A 17,855-nucleotide genomic window follows, 5' to 3' on the forward strand; every position below is an offset into this window, starting at 1 on the left:
TTTTGGAAAGAGTGAAATGTTTGTGGAGGGAAGGTGTTTAAATGGCTGAGGGTATAAAAAGTTTCTGTAAATGGAATGTCCTCATATAGGGTATATGGTTATAGGGTTACAACAGAGGTATAGGGTTAGGGTTACAACAGACTGGTATAGGGTTACAACAGACTGGGTCCAGGTGTGTAAGTCTGCAGGGATGGCGGTGAACCATTGGGTCTGTGGGGATATGCATAACCAGCAGTTAGAGGAGAGGGGAGGCTGGCTTGGCTAAGGAGGTTGTGTGGCAGGTTGACGAAGGGTGCCCAACTGCCAAAGGTTGGGGGTGGGGACTTAGAGCATCCCACAGACAAAGAAGACAAGAGGAGAAAAAGGAGATTTGAGTAGGAGTGAAATGTTGGAAGGTGCCCTGCAGCCATAGCTCCTGGATTATTAGTGTGAAGAATTGGAGTGAACTATCCAGGGTTGTGAGGAGGGAATACAAGGAAAGATCTGAAAGAAGGTATGGAGACCAGTATTTCAAGTCCAGCCTGGCCAACATGGCTAAATGCTGTCTCTACTAAAATACAAAAATTAGCTGGGTGTGGTGGTATGCACCTGTAATCCCAGCTATTTGGGAGGCTGAGGCAGGAGAATCGCTTGAATCTGGGAGGTGGAGGTTGCAGTGAGCTCAGATTGCTGCCACTGCACTCCAGCCTGGGTGACAGAGTGAGACTCCATCTCAAAAAAAAAAAAAAAAAAAGAAGACATATGTTTCATAAAGAAGGTTATAAAGAAAAGATAATAATTTTGTATGAGAAAGCACCTTGTTTGGTGAATTTTTTTCTAAAGTAAAATAAATCATTACTAAAACAAAAAGAAAAGAAAAAAAGAAAAAATTTAGGACAAAACAAAAAGTTGAAGCATGCCATAGATGATCTGTGTAAGTCATTTGCCGTTTTTTTCTGTTTCTCTGTGTCTTATCTTCATGCACATAAAAAGAAAATGGAAAGATGAAAAAGTTTACATAATAAAATATTCTTTAAAACCTGATAGAAAATTGGAGAAGGTTGGCTAATTAACATTGCTCAGAGTTAAAGGTCTTAGTGTTGACGAAAGTAAAAGAAGAAATGTTATAAAGAAACACATTGGCAGTTTGGCAATTATTATTATTTTTTATTTTCATTTTTTTGAGACTGAGTCTTGTTCTGTCACCCAACCTGGAGTGCAATGGCGTGATCTCGGCTCACTGCAACCTCCTCCTCCTGGGTTCAAATGATTCTCCTGCCTCAGCCTCCTGAGTAGCTGGGACTACAGGCACATGCCACCATGCCCAGCTAATTTTTGTATTTTTAGTAGAGACGGGGTTTCACCGTATTGGTCAGGCTGGTCTTGAACTCCTGACCTCGTAAACCACCTGCCTCGGCCTCCCAAAGTGGTGGGATTACAGGCATAAGCCACTGCGCCTGGCTGGCAATTATTTTTTAATATAGTTAAGCATGAAGCCAGATGTAGCTTGCAGCCATATTTCACACATGCTTGCACTGCTTCACACTATATTTGCAATTCTGTATGGATAGTACTATCAGTAAAGTGCTTGCTGGTCATGTACCTAAAGTGAATTTCTTAATTGCACAAAATGTATACTGTTAATGGTGAACTTAAAGACATTAAATTGTGTATCAGGAACAAAATATCCATATATATTTTTTTTAGGTTCTGGTAACACTTTAACCTCTAAGGTAAACTGAGTAGGAGAAAAATTGGGGATTGATTTCCTGTTTATTTTTCCTTCTAATTTTCATTTATTTGCTTTTCTCTTTTGGGTTTTACTTATATATACGTATAAAAACAATTGATGTATTTTAGGTTTCCCAAGAAAGGCTTTTATTTGGTCCTATGAATAGTCATTATGTTTTCTATGAGTTTCTAATAATTCATTGTTTGCTCTATTTATCTAAAGTTCTTAAGCTACCTTTGTCAAGCCTCTAAAAACTGATAAAGGACACTGGCTATTTAAAATTTGATTGGTTTTGCTTACCTCTAGTAATCTAGAGAGCTATAAAAGATTTAAGGTTTCTGGCCAAAATAATTAAAAGACTTATTTTAAAAGTTCTGAGCAGAAATAGTACATTTGTTTTTTGAAAAGGTAGGTGAGAATAAAAATGTTTAAATAGTGTTTATTTCCAAGGTAATTCAATTCAATCAATAATTTGAATTGGTTTCAGATCTTTTCCTTCAGGTAATGAGAAAACACTGTGTTATGGGTACACATTTTTAATGTTCAGAAACAATTGGCCTTTCCATAAGGAAATTACATGGATTGGGATTTCTTTCAAACTAATTTAGTTGTGTTGACCATTATTAAAATTAAGTGACATTCATTTGGATTAAGTAGTAATTTTAAAATGTGAGGCTTTCTAGTGATTTTTTTTATTGAGACAGAGTCTCATTCTGTTGCCCAGGATGGAGTGCAGTGTCTCAATCTTGGCTCATTGCAACCTCTGCCTCCTGGGTTTGAGCAATTCTCATGCACTGGCCTCCCAAGTAGCTGGAATCACAGGCACTTGCCACCACACCCGGCTAATTTTTGTGTTTTTAGTAGAGATGGGGTTTCACCATGTTGGCCGGGCTGGTCTCAAACTTCTAACTTCAAGTGATCCGCCCACCTGAGCCTCCCAAAGTGCTGGGATTACAGATGTGAGCTACCACCCCCAGCCATCTTCTAGTTATTTTTAATCCTAAGCCATTTATCTATCACTGATGAGCCTTCATGTATGTACTTGAAAACAAAATATATACAAATATTGCCCTGGTTTGAAGATTCTAGTAATGAAAAGTTACCTAATCGGTTGTCAGTATGTTATCTAGAAACCAATCTTAGAAACGTGTGATGATGCTTTTTCAAAATAGCTGAAAAGAAATTATTCTGTGCCTGCTTTTACTTTGTCCTTGTTTTGTCCTATAATATTTAAGTGAAGGGAGATTATTTAGCCTCATATTGAATTTCCAAAACTGATATTTGTGTTTGCCATTTTTTAATGATGGAGAGAAAAGTTAGTTATCTTACTTTGATAAGTTTGACATAGGATCTATCACTTTTTGAAGCTTTTGGTGACAGTTGTCACTAGAATGCTAGCAATTAGATATATGCAATGAATAACTTAATTACATTAATAAAATGTCTTGAAGTGCTGCAGACAGTAACTCTTGGACACCAAATCACAGTGTTTTAATTTGTGACATGCTAGAGAGAATGACAGTCCTTTCTGTGGTATAAATATCCCATTACCTAATCCTAGTTCTGTTAAGTTTCAGGGCTTTGACTTCTGAGTCTGAAAAAGCCACCACCCCCTGCTAAATATTAAGCATTAACACCAGTTGAAGTCTCATCTTTAGACTCAGTAGAAGATGACAATCAAAATGAACTGTTTTCATGAGACACGGGTCCAGGAATAAAAACCACTCAATCCCTCTAGGCCCAGGGACTATCGAAGAAGAGGTGGTTGCCTGAGACTGTAAGGGCTGATTCTGAGGGATAAGATTAGTTCAGTTTTTCTTTCTATTTGTTTCTTTTGAGACAAGGTCTCCCTCTGTCACCCAGTGCAGTGGCGCCATCATGGCTCACCACAACCTCTGCCTCCCAGGCTCAAGCACTCTTCTTACCTCCACATCCTGGATAGCTGAGACCACAGACACACACCACCATGCCTGCCTTGGCCTCCCAGGGTGCTGGGATTACAGGTGTGAGCCACCACTCTGGGCCTGGAGTTTCTCTGTAAATCAAACATTAATATCAAAAGCACACTGATGCATGGCCAGCATCTGATCCCCTGTGTTGGAAAAACAGAGTTTTCTTGGAACATAGATCTACTCTTTAATAACAAAATATAAAAGGTTATAAAACATTGATGGAAATCTTTCCTTATGGTGGAACTGATTAAAATTTTAATAGTTAAAATTAATCACAAAATTAATTCAATTTTAATTTAATTAAGATTAGTTTCCTGAAGTCCAAGAGAGACATATTAGGCTTATTTGTTATGTTAGAGCTATGTAGGAAGCATTGTCAAATCTGAGGTGGTGTTTAGCTTCTTTTGGGTTGTATTTATATAGATGTGTTGTTAATGTTAATAAAAGACTATGAGATTTAAAAAATTCTCATGTCTTAATATATATTGTTAGTAGTAACTATGATTATTATAATTGTTGTATGCCACAGAAATAAGCAAATTTCCTTGTTGACTGTGTCTTTAACTATGGCTGTCTTAAGATTTTGTCACCTATTATTGTTTTTTTGCTTTCATTCTTCTCCAAAAAATGACTTATAACTACAGTCCAGGGCTTGCTTCTTTGGGAGAGTTCATAAAAAAAAATCTTTTTTTTTTTTTTTCAGACAGAGTCTCACTTTGTTTTTTTTTTTTTTTTTTTTTGAGATAGAGTCTTGCTCTTTCACCCAGGCCGGACTGCAGTGGCACTATCTCAGCTCACTGCAAGCTCCGCCTCCTGGGTTCATGCCATTCTCCTGCCTCAGCCTCCTGAGTAGCTGAGATTACAGGCGCCCGCCACCACGCCCAACTAATTTTTTTAAATATTTTTAGTAGAGACGGGGTTTCACTGTGTTAGCCAAGATGGTCTCGATCTCCTGACCTCATGATCTGCCCGCCTCGGCCTCCCAAAGTGCTGGGATTACAGGCGTGAGCCACCGCGCCTGGCCTCAGGGTCTCACTTTGTTACCCAGGTTGGAATGCAGTGGCACAAGCTTGGCTCACTGCAACCTCCATCTCCTAGGTTCAAACGATTCTCTTGCCACAGCCACGTGAGTGGCTGGGATTACAGGTGTGTGTCACCATGACTGGCTAATTTTTGTATTTTTGATAGAAACAGCGTTTGCCATGTTGGCCAGGCTAGTCTGGGGCTCCTGACCTCAAGTGATCTGCCCACATCGGCTTCCCAAAGTGCTGAGATTATAGGTGTGAGCCACCGTTCCCAGCCAAAAAGGACTCTTAAAGGCAGATTTCTGATAACTTTGGAGATTGTGCCATTGTATTAGAGAGAAAATTTCCAGGGCATGAATGGAAAGGCTGACATATTCATAAATATTGCTGACCTATTTTGAAGCAGAGCAGGGAGTTGATTGCATGGATTGGACTAATGAAGGACTGAAATTTTTATTGCTTTTTGTTGATGTTGTTTGTTACAAACATTGCTGATTCTTCAGTCTGGAGAGCTTTTTTTTTTTGAGTTATTTATACCCTTTAACAATTGAGTAGAATATACTCTTGTAAACAGAATTTGAGGCATATTTCTCTCTCTGCCTAATTGCTCAAGAACTTGTAAATTAGTTGTGAATGTTCTTCATTCCTGGCAACAAGTTTGCATAAGTGCAATAAGAATCTGTTTTCTGTCCTGGCGCGGTGGCTCACCCCTGTAATCCCAGCACTTTGGGAGGCTGAGGCGGGTGGATCACAAGGTCAGGGGATTGAGACCATCCTGGCTAACATGGTGAAACCCCGTCTCTACTAAAAATACAAAAAATAAGCTGGGCGCGGTGGTGGGTGCCTGTAGTCCTAGCTACTCGGGAGAATGGTGTGAACCCGGGAGGCAGAGCTTGAAGTGAGCTGAGATCGCACCCACTGCACTCTAGCCTGGGCGACAGAGCAAAACTGTGTCTCGAAAAAAAAAAAAAAATCTGTTTTCTTTTATAATGGGACACAGTTTGAGGAACTGGTTATTGCCCCAGGGCTTTGACTGAAATGCCTTTGTGAGAGGCTCTAGCAAGGCCATTTTAGGAAAGGCTATGTGGACAATGATTCTTGCTGCACTTTGTGTGGGTAATCAGGCCAAGTATATGGGACTGAAGCTTATTTTGCAGGTAGGTTGGTTCTGCTGTTATTTGTCTTTGGAGGAAACTGGGGACTGGAGAGAGAAAGACTGTGTTTCTGAAGAAAACTACAGTATTAGATTAACCTTTGATTCCTGGGTGGCCACATGGTCACCCATAGTATGGAGCTGCCGACAACGTTCTTCCTCAGCATGAAGGAGCCAGTAAGGCTGGCGATCAGATTCCTCATGATTGAGGAATCAATAAATAGAAAAAGGGGACTGGACTGAAATTGACCCAATAGTCTTATAGACAGTTTTTTTTTTAATAAACATAGAAATCAACCCTTCTGGTCTTAAAGGTTGAAACTTAACATTTGTTTTATCTGAGTTCCTTCTGCAGGAAAGAAGCCCCCAGGCCTCTCAAAAAGTATCAAAGAACTGAGAGTCACCAGATAGCCACATCCAAATGATTGGATGCCAGGCCCTTCATTCATCATGACTGATTCCTTACCCTTTCCAAGTTCCTGTTGTCCCATGCATAGTTACGTTTCTTCCCTACTATATAACCCCCTAATTTAATCAGTAAGAGTGATGGATTTGAGACTGATCTCCTGTCTCCTCAGCTGCAGTGCCTGATTAAAGCCTTCTTCTTTGGCAATAATCATTGTCTCAGTGATTGGCTTTCCATGTGGTCAGCAGCAGGACCTAGACTGAACCCCTGGTATTTTGGTAACATGAATATAAAGTGGTCCTGGCTAGTTTTGGAGGCAGATAATTAAGGTAAAAAGAGTCTTCAGCAAGGCTTCCCTTTTAACAAAAAGCAGCCCCCAAATCATTTCTTTTCTAACAAAAAGGCTTTTCTATGCCTTTTCCCATCTCTTCTTCTGAAACTCTCAAAATTTCAATATTTGTTCATTTAATGATATCCCATATATCATGTAGGCTTTCTTCATTCTTTTATTCTTTGCTTTTCATCTGACTAAGGTATTTCAAAAGACCTGTCTTCAGCCAGGTGTGGTGGTTCACACCTATAATCCCAGCACTTTGGGAGGCTGAGGTGGGTTGCTTGCTTGAGCTCAGGAGTTCGAGACCAGCCTGGGGCAACATGGCAGAAACCTGTTTCTACCCAAAATACAAAAATTAGCTCAGTGTGATGGCACATGTGCCAGTAGTCCCAGCTACTCAGGAGACTAGGGTGGGGTGATCACTTGAGCCTGGGAGGTTGAGGCTGAGATGGGAGAATTGCTTGAGCCCAGGAGGTTGAGGCTGCAGTCAGCCAAGATGGTGCCACTCCACTCCAGCCTGGGTGACAGAGTGAGACCCTATCTCAAAACAAAACAAAAAACCAAAAAACACACTGACAAACAAAACAGAAAAAAAAAAAAACAAAACCAAATATAAAACTTGTTTTTGTAACCTGGGGAACTCCTTCCACATATGTGTTGGAAGTAGGGAGGAGAGACTATTTATACTAAGAGCTCTGATCTTTGCCTGCAAACAAGATTTATCCAGGGGAACAATTTAAAAATAAAACTAGGTGTTGTATTGATACAGGAGGTAGACAGAAATTATTTAGGCAGATAGGGAGGGTAAAAGGAGCCCCCAACAAGACTTTTCTTTTAACAAAAGCAGCCCCAAATCTTTTCTAACAAAAAGCAGCCTGAAAAATGGAACTGTAGACATAGATAAGCAAGCTGGGAGCTCGCATGAGTAAATGCCAGCAGCTGTGCTAATAGAAAAGGGCTACCTGGAGACCAGGTATGTTCAACATGGAGGCTTTCTTTTCTTTTTTCTTTGTCACTACATGTACAGTAAGAAAGCAGGCAACATGGTGGCGGCCAGGTAGAGAACACATCCGCATAATAAGATTTGGATGGGGGAGCCAGCTTCTTTATGTGCTATGCAAATGGCACATCTGGTCTAACCAATCTTTGGTGCCCTATGTAAATCAGACACCACCCCCTCAAGCTCATCCATAAAACCTTCTGCATTTCACTGTGGAAGTGGCAGTCCATTTTCTCCAGGACCCCTCTCTGCACAGAGAGCTCTTTTCTTTCTTTGGCTTATTAAACTTCCATTCTTAACCTCACTCTGGTGTGTCTGTATCCTAGTTTTCCGTGGCCATGGGACAGTGAACCTCAGATGTTACTCCAGATGATGACACCACTTTGGTATCAACACTGTTAAATAATTCTATCAGAATCTTTTCAGGTAGGCTTGCTCCACTAACGTGTGTGCATGTGCATGTGTTTTTATTCCCTAGATTAATGAAGGTGCAGCTCATATTAGGAGAAACAAATTCAGCTGAGGCCAATTTAGCAATAAATACTGATGTCAAAATATTCTGGCACTTGTGCTTCAGCATGTAAACCCTAGAGAACCCCTTCACATAATGGACACAGACACTGGTAGGGATGTTCACTGCACAACTGTTTGTAGTAGTGCAAACTGGTATCTTTGTAAAACTAGATCTGTATGTACTGACCTTGTTTCCACACCTTTATATGGAATTGAAAGTATTGTATAATGGAACAGAATTCAAAAGGATAAGATAAACAAGTAATATTTTTCAAGGCTGGTCATGGTGGCTCACACCTGTAATCCCAGCACTTTGGGAGGCTGAGGTGGGTGGATCACGAGGTCAGGAGTTCGAGACCAGCCTGACCAACATGGTGAAACCCCATCTCTACTAAAAATACAAAAATTAGCCAGGCATGGTGGCACACGCCTATAATCTCAGCAACTCAGGAGGATGAGGCAGGAGAATCGCTTGAATCCAGGAGGCAGAGGTTGCAGTGGGCCGAGATTGCACCATTGCACTCTAGCCTGGGCGATAGAGCGAGACTCCATCTCAAAAAAAAAAAAAAGAATATTTTTCAAAGATATTTTTGTTGTATCAAAGTAAACCCCACATACATCTTGTGGAAGCTAAAATCACTCTATCTTGGATGCTAACCCATGTGATAGCAAAGTAAATGTGGCCTGAGAAGGACTCTGTACTTCTATATTTGAGTACTTGTGGATGAACTGTAACCTAGCTTAACAGACAAAATTGAAAACCTAACTTAGTAGTATGTATGTGTAATGGTAGCTAAGTCTTGGACAATTCCAGTTGGCCATACTTCAACCACTCATACACTGCTGAGTGTTCAAACTGTGTTCAAATAAGGCATACACCAAGCTGTAACCAATCCAGCCATCTGTACCTCACTTCCAATTTCTGTATGTCAGAAATTGCCAAGTCGTACTTTTTTATTTATTTATTTTTTTGAGACAGAGTCTCACTCTGTCACCAGGCTGGAGTGCAGTGGTGTGATCTCGGCTCACTGCAACTTCCGCCTCCCAGGTTCAAGCGATTCTCCTGCCTCAGCCTCCAGAGTAACTGGGACTACAGGCGTGCGCCACCACGCCCAGCCAATGTTTGTATTTTTAGTAGAGGCAGGGTTTCACCATGTTGGCCAGGCTGGTCTCAATCTCCCGACCTCGTGATCTTCCCGCCTTGGCCTCCCAAAGTGCTGGGATTACAGGCGTGAGCCACTGCGCCTGGCCAAGTTGTACCTTTTACTGAAGAACTCTGCATCACAGGAGTTGACCTAAAGGCTTGAGGTTTCTACATATTGCTGGGGCAATTGGCCAAGTGGATGACATGGTTTTCAGCTGAGTGTGCCTACTGCTGCCACAAGTCTGTCTCAGTGTGTCCCTTTGAGAGGGTCCCATTCTGCAAGCAGAGCCTGGCAGATCTCGTCCCACCTTTGCAAAATGTTTGATATGTCAAACTGACCCAGATTTAGAGGTTGTTGCTCCCTGTGCTCAGGTTCAGGCTGAGAATGGCTCTTGACCTGTGGTACTCCCGAGCCAGTGTGTTCTTTGTGATTTTGGTGTTCTTCTTGGTATTGGAGCCAGAAGGGAGTCGGAGTATCTAAGTCCTTTATCAGAATTGGCAGTGTCAGGAGGTGATTTGGAATTATCAGAGGCTGATCAGAGTTCTCTCCTTCCTGCACAGCCTGTGTGGGCTGCATGATCATGACATTTGGTCCTTGGCTCACATGGAACCCGAAGGGATCCCAAGGAGCCTCGGTTGAAGGAAGAACAGGTGGAAGAGTTTGGTGCCTGCTGGAAGAATTTGAGGAAGAAAAATAATGAGAGCTGTCTGTGAGGAGGAACAGGTTGATTGGATGCCACCCAACAGTTGCATCTGGTCTCTCATTTGGGTTGTCTACCAATAAATTCACGGGCTCCATTCTGCTCTTCTTGAGGTACAGAGATCTTTGTTTCTGAAACCACATCTAAGTGAGAAAAAGGGCGACATGACATCATAAGACATAAGCAATTGTAACTCTGCATCAGATAATCTATAAAACAAAGGAGCTATTAACCTAAGGACAAATCACAGGGTGATTTTATAGAGAGAGTTGGCTCTCTGAATCCATGGGTTCTGTCTGTATATCCTGATTCAAACAACCATGGATTGAAAATATTTAGAAGAAAACCCAAATAAAAAAACAATGCAACAATAAAAATAATACAAAGAAAAATACAGTTTAACAACTATTCACGTAGCATTTACATTGTATTAGGTAGTACAAGTAATTTAGAGAGGTTTTAAAATACATGAGATGTGCACAGGTTATATTCAAATGCTGCATCATTTTATATCAGGAACTTGAGCATCCTTGGAGTTTGGTATTCGGGAGAAGGTCCTGGAACCAATCCCTCATGGATACTGAGGGATGACTGTATATGAAATCATATTATACATATGTTTGTTATTATTTATTTTTATTACTTTTATTTTTCTTTTTTATGTGAGTTTGAGGAAAATAAATCTTATACATTTTGTATGTGAAATTAACTCCAGTCCATGTGTTCATGTGTGTATATATGTGTGTGTAATGTGTATGTTTGTATATATACATAAACACACAAATACATACATTGAGGTTATAACACAGTTAGCAATTAAGTATAGGTGAGTTGAATCTCTGACTGGAAAGGCACGTGTTCTCGAATTCTCCCTCTAATTGCAACAAAGGATCAGCAAAAAAGATCTCTTGACCAGGCTGACATTTTTTTCCTCTTCATGGATGTGTGTATAAGCATTCATAGTTTGTGTACATGTGTATTCATCTGATTAATGACTAACAAACACAAATAAATGTATTTGAGAGTTTGTGTGTCATAAGCCGATGACTGTGCCTCCTCAGTCATGAGCACTTAACATACGCTAAATCACTATCCCCATAACTTAGGTAAAAGAAAGTACTCCGTGGGGGCCAGTTTTGTCCCTCAATGGGAGAACATTTCACTATGTCTGTGATTTATTTGGTTATCACAAATAGGGGGAGAGAACGTGGGCAGGTGCTTTACTGGTATCTAGATGGTAGAGGCCAGGAATGCTGACCAATATCCTGCCATGCACAGGGTGGCCCCTCACAAGAAAGAATTATCTGAGCCAAAATGACAACACTCCCAAGGTTGTAGAAAATCTAACAATGTTCTCAAAATGGGTAGTTTCTGCCAGTGATTCCAAATCCATGCACAGCAATTTGATTTGAAAATTCTTCCTTGACAAAAATGGGACTTTCAATGCCAGGCGTTTACCATCCCCCGTTACCGCCCTTGATGACTTTGATAACCCAAGTCAGCTGGAAGTTTTTCAGTAACACCTCCAGGGGGCAGTATCACAGGCAGGACATAGTTGGGGTCACAGACATAGAACTTACTTGAATTCTTGATTCCTGCAGGCCTGTTTGTTCAGCCAGTTTTTTCCTGGTAGCAATATCAGGGAACGGGTTCCTCTCAAAGGCTTGCACTAGTTTGTTTTTTTGAGTCCATGTGATGAATGTCTGTTTTTGTCGGGCTTCTTTTGGTAAGTATTCTAAAGGAGAACACAGAAGCTGTTAGGGGAATTTTCATATTCAAACCAGAAAAACAAACCCATGAAGATAATGCTGGCCATATTTGCTCTCTCTGAATCCCCGAGGTGGCAGAAGAGGAGGTCATTGCTCTGCAGCAGGACCAAAAAGCCCAGAGCTAGGCTGGGCCCAGTGGCTTACGCCTGTAGTCCCAGCACTTCGGGACGAGGCCAAGGTGAGTGGATCACTTGAGATTAGGAGTTCGAGGCCAGCCTGGCCAACTGGTGAAATCCCGTCTCTACTAAAAATACAAAAAATTAGCCGGGCGTGGTGGTGCACCTCTGTAGTTCCAGCTACTTGGGAGGCTGAGGCAGGAGAATCACTTGAATCCAGGAGGCAGAGGTTGCAGTGAGCTGAGATCATACCACTGCACTTCAGGCAACAGAGTGAGACTCCATCTCAAAACAAAATACAAAAATAAAAAATAAAAAAATAAAAAGCCCCGAGCTTGCTTGTTAAGAACCTGCCTATCTCATTCAATTGTGGGAGGCCGCTCTGCCTATGGAGTAGCCATTCTTTTGTTTATTTACTTCTCTAATAAACTTGCTTTCACCTAAAAAAGTTGTAGGATAATGTTTCTATCTCTGGTCACTAGGATGCCAGAACCAGCTATCCCTGGCTTCTGAGCTAAGAGATGTTGATGGAGAATTTGGGCACAACGTACTCTCAATGGGACCCATTGAGCACTCTTACCTTCAGTCAGATGCTGGGACTGGTCATGCCCCTGGGTTTGATCTTTTTCTGAGAAGCAGTTATAATCCAGTTTCCGCTGTTTTACTCTGTAGTTTTTAAACCAAACCTAAGTAGGAGAAGATGTGATAGTCATGCAACTCAGTCTATGTCAGTATTGCCAAATATCAATTCAATTGAACAAAACTGATTTGACTACCTGTGGCTGGAATAATACCCACAAGAGAAAGGCAATGCATTATCCTAGGAATGATGCTACTATTGGCATACGATTTAGGACCACACACGCATCTGCCTTCAAATCAAAGGAGCCTTTCTTTCATGGTCATTTTTTGTGGCATCTAGAGTAAATTTGTTGGATTTAGGAGACCCTATGAGGTCTCTCAAAGGATCGCCCTGTCTCTCTCTCTCTCTCTCCCTCCTAGCAGGACTTCAGTTTCTGAATATCTTTTCTTGATTCTCAACACTTCTTCGTAGGAAATATCAGGTTTCATAATATGCAATACATATGGAATTAATTGCACAAAAATTTCTTTAAATAGGAGAGCAGAATTAGCCACAGTAAAGAGCTGGGCTAACACTGATCAGTATTTCCTCTTAGTCATTTTTATCCCAGGGTTAACAATAGATGAGGAGACTCCTAGTGAGCCACACACCTCATTTTGTCACTGTTGTCCCTAACAAAACCAATTGAACTCTTTGCTTGTTTCCTCATTACTAGAGTCAGAATTGCAATGTATTTTCTAATGATTTCTAAGTGTTATTATTTTGATAATTAGATCATTCTTAAGAACATTTAGCATCTTAATGACAACGAATGTCCAATAAACCACTTATATCATAGGCATTGTGCTAAAGCTGGCGTCCTCAACCCCCAGGCCACAGACAGTCCGTGGCCTGTTAGGAACTGGGCTGCACAGCAGGAGGTGAGTGAAGGGCCAGCGAGCATTACCTGCCTGAGCTTCGCCTCCTGTCAGATCAGCTGCTGTGTTAGATTGTCATAGGAGCACAAACCCTACTGTGAACTGTGCAGTTGAGGGATCCAGGTTGTGAGCTCTTTATGAGAATCTAACTAATAGCTAATGCCTGATGACCAGTGGTGGAATAGTTTTATCCCGAAACCATTACCCACCCCCCCTTGTCTGTGGAAATATTGTCTTCCACAAAACTGGTCTCTGGTACCAAAAAAGTTGGAGACTGCTATGCTAAAAGGTTATATCTCTTCTCTAAATTAATGAATCAGAATAGTTTTAGTTAAGAAATCTTAAGTATAGATGGAAACTGGAAACAAGTGAATAAAGTATAAACACTATGGCAGAGGTAACCTCCATCTACATCATTTCCTGAACTTGCCATTTTCACCATGATTCCAAGTGGGACCAGTACCTCTCTCAAAGCCAATTACCAGTATTCCCATAGAATGTACTTTTGTTACTGGGACTTGAGTAATCCTTGCCTCTCACATCCAGTATAGATACATGAAGAGACAAGTAAAATTTCTTCTCTCCTATATCCTCTCAGACTGAGATCCTTATAGCCAATGGCTTGTTGGAGACTATACATATGATGCAAAACCCAGAACTCATTATTTTCCTTTAAAAACACATTTTCACTTGGTCTTGATTGGTTTAATTACTATTTTCTCTGATAGAATTATATTCTTTACAGGTATCTGTTTTTCTTTCTTTATTTGAGACAAAGTCTTGCTATGTTGTCCAGGTTGGAGTGCAGTGGCTATTCACAGGCATGATCCCATTACTGGTAGGCATGAGAGTTTTGATCTGCTTTGTTTCTGACCTGAGCTGGCTCACTCCTCCTTAGGCACCCTGGCGGTCCCCAGCTCTTGGGATGTCACCGTATTGATGCCAGACTTACTGCAGGCACTCAATCCGCATAACACAAGCACTGTATAGCACAGAATGCCTGGGCTGAAACGATTCTCCTGCCTCAACCTCCTAAGTAGCTGGGAGTACAGGTGCACACCACCATGCTAAGGAATCACAGATACCTTCTTTTTTTTGGTAGACATGGTCTCGCTCTGTCTGCCAGGCTGAAGTGCAGTGGTGCAATCACGGCTTACTGCAACCTCGACCTCCTGGGCTCAAATGATCCCTCCACCTAAGCCCCCGAGTAGCTGGGACTGTAGGTGTGGACCAACACACCCAGCAAATTAAAATACATTTTTTGGAGAGATGGGGTTTTACTGTGTTGTCCAGGCTGGTCTTGAACTCTTGGCCTCAAGTGATCTTCCACTCTCAGCCTCTGAAAATGTTGGGATTACAGGTGTGGGTCACCCTACCCAGTCCAGGTATCTTTTTGATAACTGAAGAGATTTAACTTAGTTTCATTTTATATCAGTTGTTCTATTTAAAATAATTCAGTATGGAATTTTATTTCAAACACTATGTGTATGAATCACATTTGAGACATTCAGTTAAGAAATAGCATGAGACTTGGGAATGCACATGCATTCTTACCCCAGTTTCCTTGTAATTACATATTAATAATCTATCTGAATAGTCTAATACTAAAATATAGGACATAATTATCATGGTGATTTCATTTCCTATATTCTCTAAATCTCAAAATACGACTTAATTACCTATTGGGAGAGACTGAGCCAGTATATTCTCCTTCCCCATTAGTGAATACAAATGATATTTCCACCTTTGGTAAAATACATAAACTGTATCCTTGTTTTTTTTTTTTTTTTTTTTTTTTTGAGACGGAGTCTCGCTTTGTCTTCCATGCTGGAATGCAGTGGCGTGATCTCTGCTCACTGCAAGCTCCCCTCCCAGGTTCATGCCATTCTCCTACCTCAGCCTCCAGAGTAGCTGGGACTACAGGCACCTGCCATCACGCCCAGCTAATTTTTTTTGTATTTTTAGTAGAGATGGGGTTTCACCATGTTAGCCAGGATGGTCTCTATCCCCTGACCTCGTGATCCGCCCGCCTCAGCCTCCCAAAGTGCTGGGATTACAGGTGTAAGCCACCGCGCCCAGCCTTTTTATTTGTTTTCTAATTGTATAACAGGAAAACGTTTCTTAGCTAAATACCTGATATAACCTGATATAAGAGAACTGGCAAAAGCGCTGGGCCTAGTCTTTCTCTTTACCATGGTTCTGACAGACAATGAAGTAGAAATCTAATGCCTACCTGAATATTAGATTCTGGAACCCCAATTTCTTTGGCCAGTTGTTCTCTGGCAGCTTTATCAGGGAAAGGGTCATGTTGAAACCATGACTGGAGGATATCCTTTTGACTGTGGTTATACTGAATTCTGTTTCTCCAGAATTCTTTTTGAAGTATGCCTGATGAACAGAAAAGGGGGAGAACAGCGTGAATAATATATTTATGGGTTTAAATCTGTGGTTTAATTAAATTAATTTATTTTGAGACAGAGTCTCACTCTGTCGCCCAGATTGGAGTGCAGTGGTGCAGTCTCGGGTCAATGCAACCTCCGCTCCTGGGTTCAAGCGATTCTTAGGCCTCAGCCTCTGGAGTAGCTGGGACTACAGGTATGCACCACTGTGCCTGGCTATTTTTTTTTCTTTGTAGAGATGAGGTCTCATTATCTTGCCCAGGCTGGCCTCGAATTCCTGGGTTCAATTGATCCTCCTGTCCTGGCATCCCCATTTTGTTAATTATTATTATTATTATTATTATTATTGTTACTATTTTTTGAGATGGAGTCTCGATCTGTCGCCCAGGCTGGAGTGCAGTGGTACCATCTCAGCTCACTGCAAGCTCCACCTCCCGGGTTCACGCCATTCTCTCGCCTCAGCCTCCTTAGTAGCTGGGGTGCCACCACACCCGGCTAATTTTTTGTATTTTTTAGTAGAGACAGGGTTTCACTGTGTTAGCCAGGATGGTCTCGATCTCCTGACCTCGTGATCTGCCCGCCTCGGCCTCCCAAAGTGCTGGGATTACAGGTGTGAGCCACCGCGCCCGTCCTGTTAATTATTACTCTGTATTTTTACTTTAGGCATATAGCTAAAGTCATGCAAAATTGGATATATAAACATTTAAATATATATATTAGAAAACGATGAACAATGACCTAAGTTTCCAAAGAGAGAACTTACAGAAAATGTACAAAATTACCAAAAGAGGAAGCAGTAGGGAGGAGGAAAATTAATAAAAATCAATGAAAAAAGTGAAATTCATGGAACAATTGAACGGGTGAAATAGGACACACAGGAACTGGTACTTCTAATGAAAAAGAATATATCTCAATAAAATTCAGTAGGCTGCATTAGACAGTTCATACATTCTCCTCTCCACATAAACTGTCAACTTTAAAACTTTAGGTAGATAACCCTTGTATGGGACTCATGTCTGCCATCTTACATTTCAGATTCAAGGGTCCAACTTCAAAGCACCCGTGGCTGTTCTGACACAATTTATCAGCGAAAAACAACTGCTGCTCTACCAGTCTGTACCTCTAATCATGTTTGTGCTATAAACTTTGACAAACTCTGAAAAATAAGCAAGGCATGTAGCAATCCCAAAGAACAGAGAAAAATTTGCTGATGGAAACTTACCACCTGAAGTGCCGTCCAAATTCATCTTGGATAGAAGACCTGGACTCCACAGAGATCAGCGAGTAACTGAGCAGCTCCCAACGACACAGGCTTTATATAGGGTCAAGGTGACCCACCCCTTTCTTAAATAGCTTTCAATTTAATCCCCTCATTAAATATTTAACACCTGTAGAAAGAAACTTGAAGTAATTAGATTAAGTGGAAGTACAGATTCTACTTGGTGATTTTGTCTTCTTCATAATACCTTTCTAAATATGACTCTTGTTTAATTATTTCAGTTTGGCCATATTAGTTTCTACATTATAAGAATGTCCTTACCTTACTTTGCATTTTTTGTTTTCCTTGGCTCTTCTGAAACTCATGTCTTTTCATCATTGTGATGGTGCTATCTGTGTGTCAACTTGGCTGCTCTACGCTCCCTATTTTTTCAATAAAACACGAATCTAAGCATTGCTATGAAGGTATTTTGTAGACGTGATTGGGTTATATAATCAGTTGGCTTTCAGTAAATGAGATTATCCTGGATAATCTGGGTGGGTTATTTTCTATTAGTTAAAGGTCAATCAGTTAAAGAGCAAAGCTGAGGTTGCCCTGGAGGGTGGGGGTGGTGGAAATCACATCTGGCTGGGTGTGGTGACTCAAGCCTGGAATCCCAGCACTTTGGGAGGCTGAGGCAGCAGGATTGCTTGAGCCCAGGAGTTAAATTTCAGCCTGGGAAACACAGGAAGACCTTATCTTATTTATGTAAAAATTAAAAAAATTCTGTAAGTGCTCAGCTGCTCCATCTGCTGTTTTAGGAGTTTCCACCTGCTTTTCTGAAGGGCCTACCCTACAGAATTTATTCCTGCCTACCCAGCCCCTACAATTATAGAAGTGAGTTTTGTATTGCTATGGCCTGAATGTTTATGTA

At 41.1% G+C, this 17,855-nt stretch overlaps 1 protein-coding gene across 2 annotated transcripts; it reads right to left on the minus strand.

Annotated features, from left to right (window-relative positions):
- Positions 1-9,449: 9,449 nt before the first annotated feature.
- DUXB (double homeobox B) lies at positions 9,450-17,013 on the minus strand. 2 transcript variants are annotated; one of them, XM_054453578.2, is made up of 5 exons: positions 16,946-17,013; positions 15,558-15,712; positions 12,405-12,510; positions 11,520-11,674; positions 9,450-10,082 (listed from the first exon to the last, which is right to left on the minus strand). In XM_054453578.2, the coding sequence occupies exons 1-5, from the start codon at positions 16,968-16,970 to the stop codon at positions 9,486-9,488; spliced, it is 1,038 nt and encodes a 345-aa protein (XP_054309553.2). In that variant the 5' UTR covers positions 16,971-17,013; the 3' UTR covers positions 9,450-9,485. The 2 variants fall into 2 exon arrangements, with proteins under 2 accessions (XP_054309553.2, XP_054309554.2); XM_054453579.2 differs by lacking the exons at positions 12,405-12,510; positions 15,558-15,712.
- Between the last annotated feature and the right edge of the window lie 842 nt (positions 17,014-17,855).

Source organism: Pongo pygmaeus, chromosome 18 (assembly GCF_028885625.2).
Source record: "Pongo pygmaeus isolate AG05252 chromosome 18, NHGRI_mPonPyg2-v2.0_pri, whole genome shotgun sequence".
Classification (NCBI taxonomy): Eukaryota; Metazoa; Chordata; class Mammalia; order Primates; family Hominidae; genus Pongo; species Pongo pygmaeus.

Bases quoted from the DNA above. Each gene is read 5' to 3' on its own strand.
- DUXB (XM_054453578.2), bottom strand. From the start codon at position 16,970: ATGAATTTGGACGGCACTTCAGGTG. The intron at 15,713-16,945 runs GTAAGTTTCCAT...TCTGTTCATCAG, and splicing joins TTTGGACGGCACTTCAGGTG to GCATACTTCAAAAAGAATTC. The intron at 11,675-12,404 runs GTAAGAGTGCTC...GTTCTCCTTTAG, and splicing joins GTCCCAGCATCTGACTGAAG to AATACTTACCAAAAGAAGCC.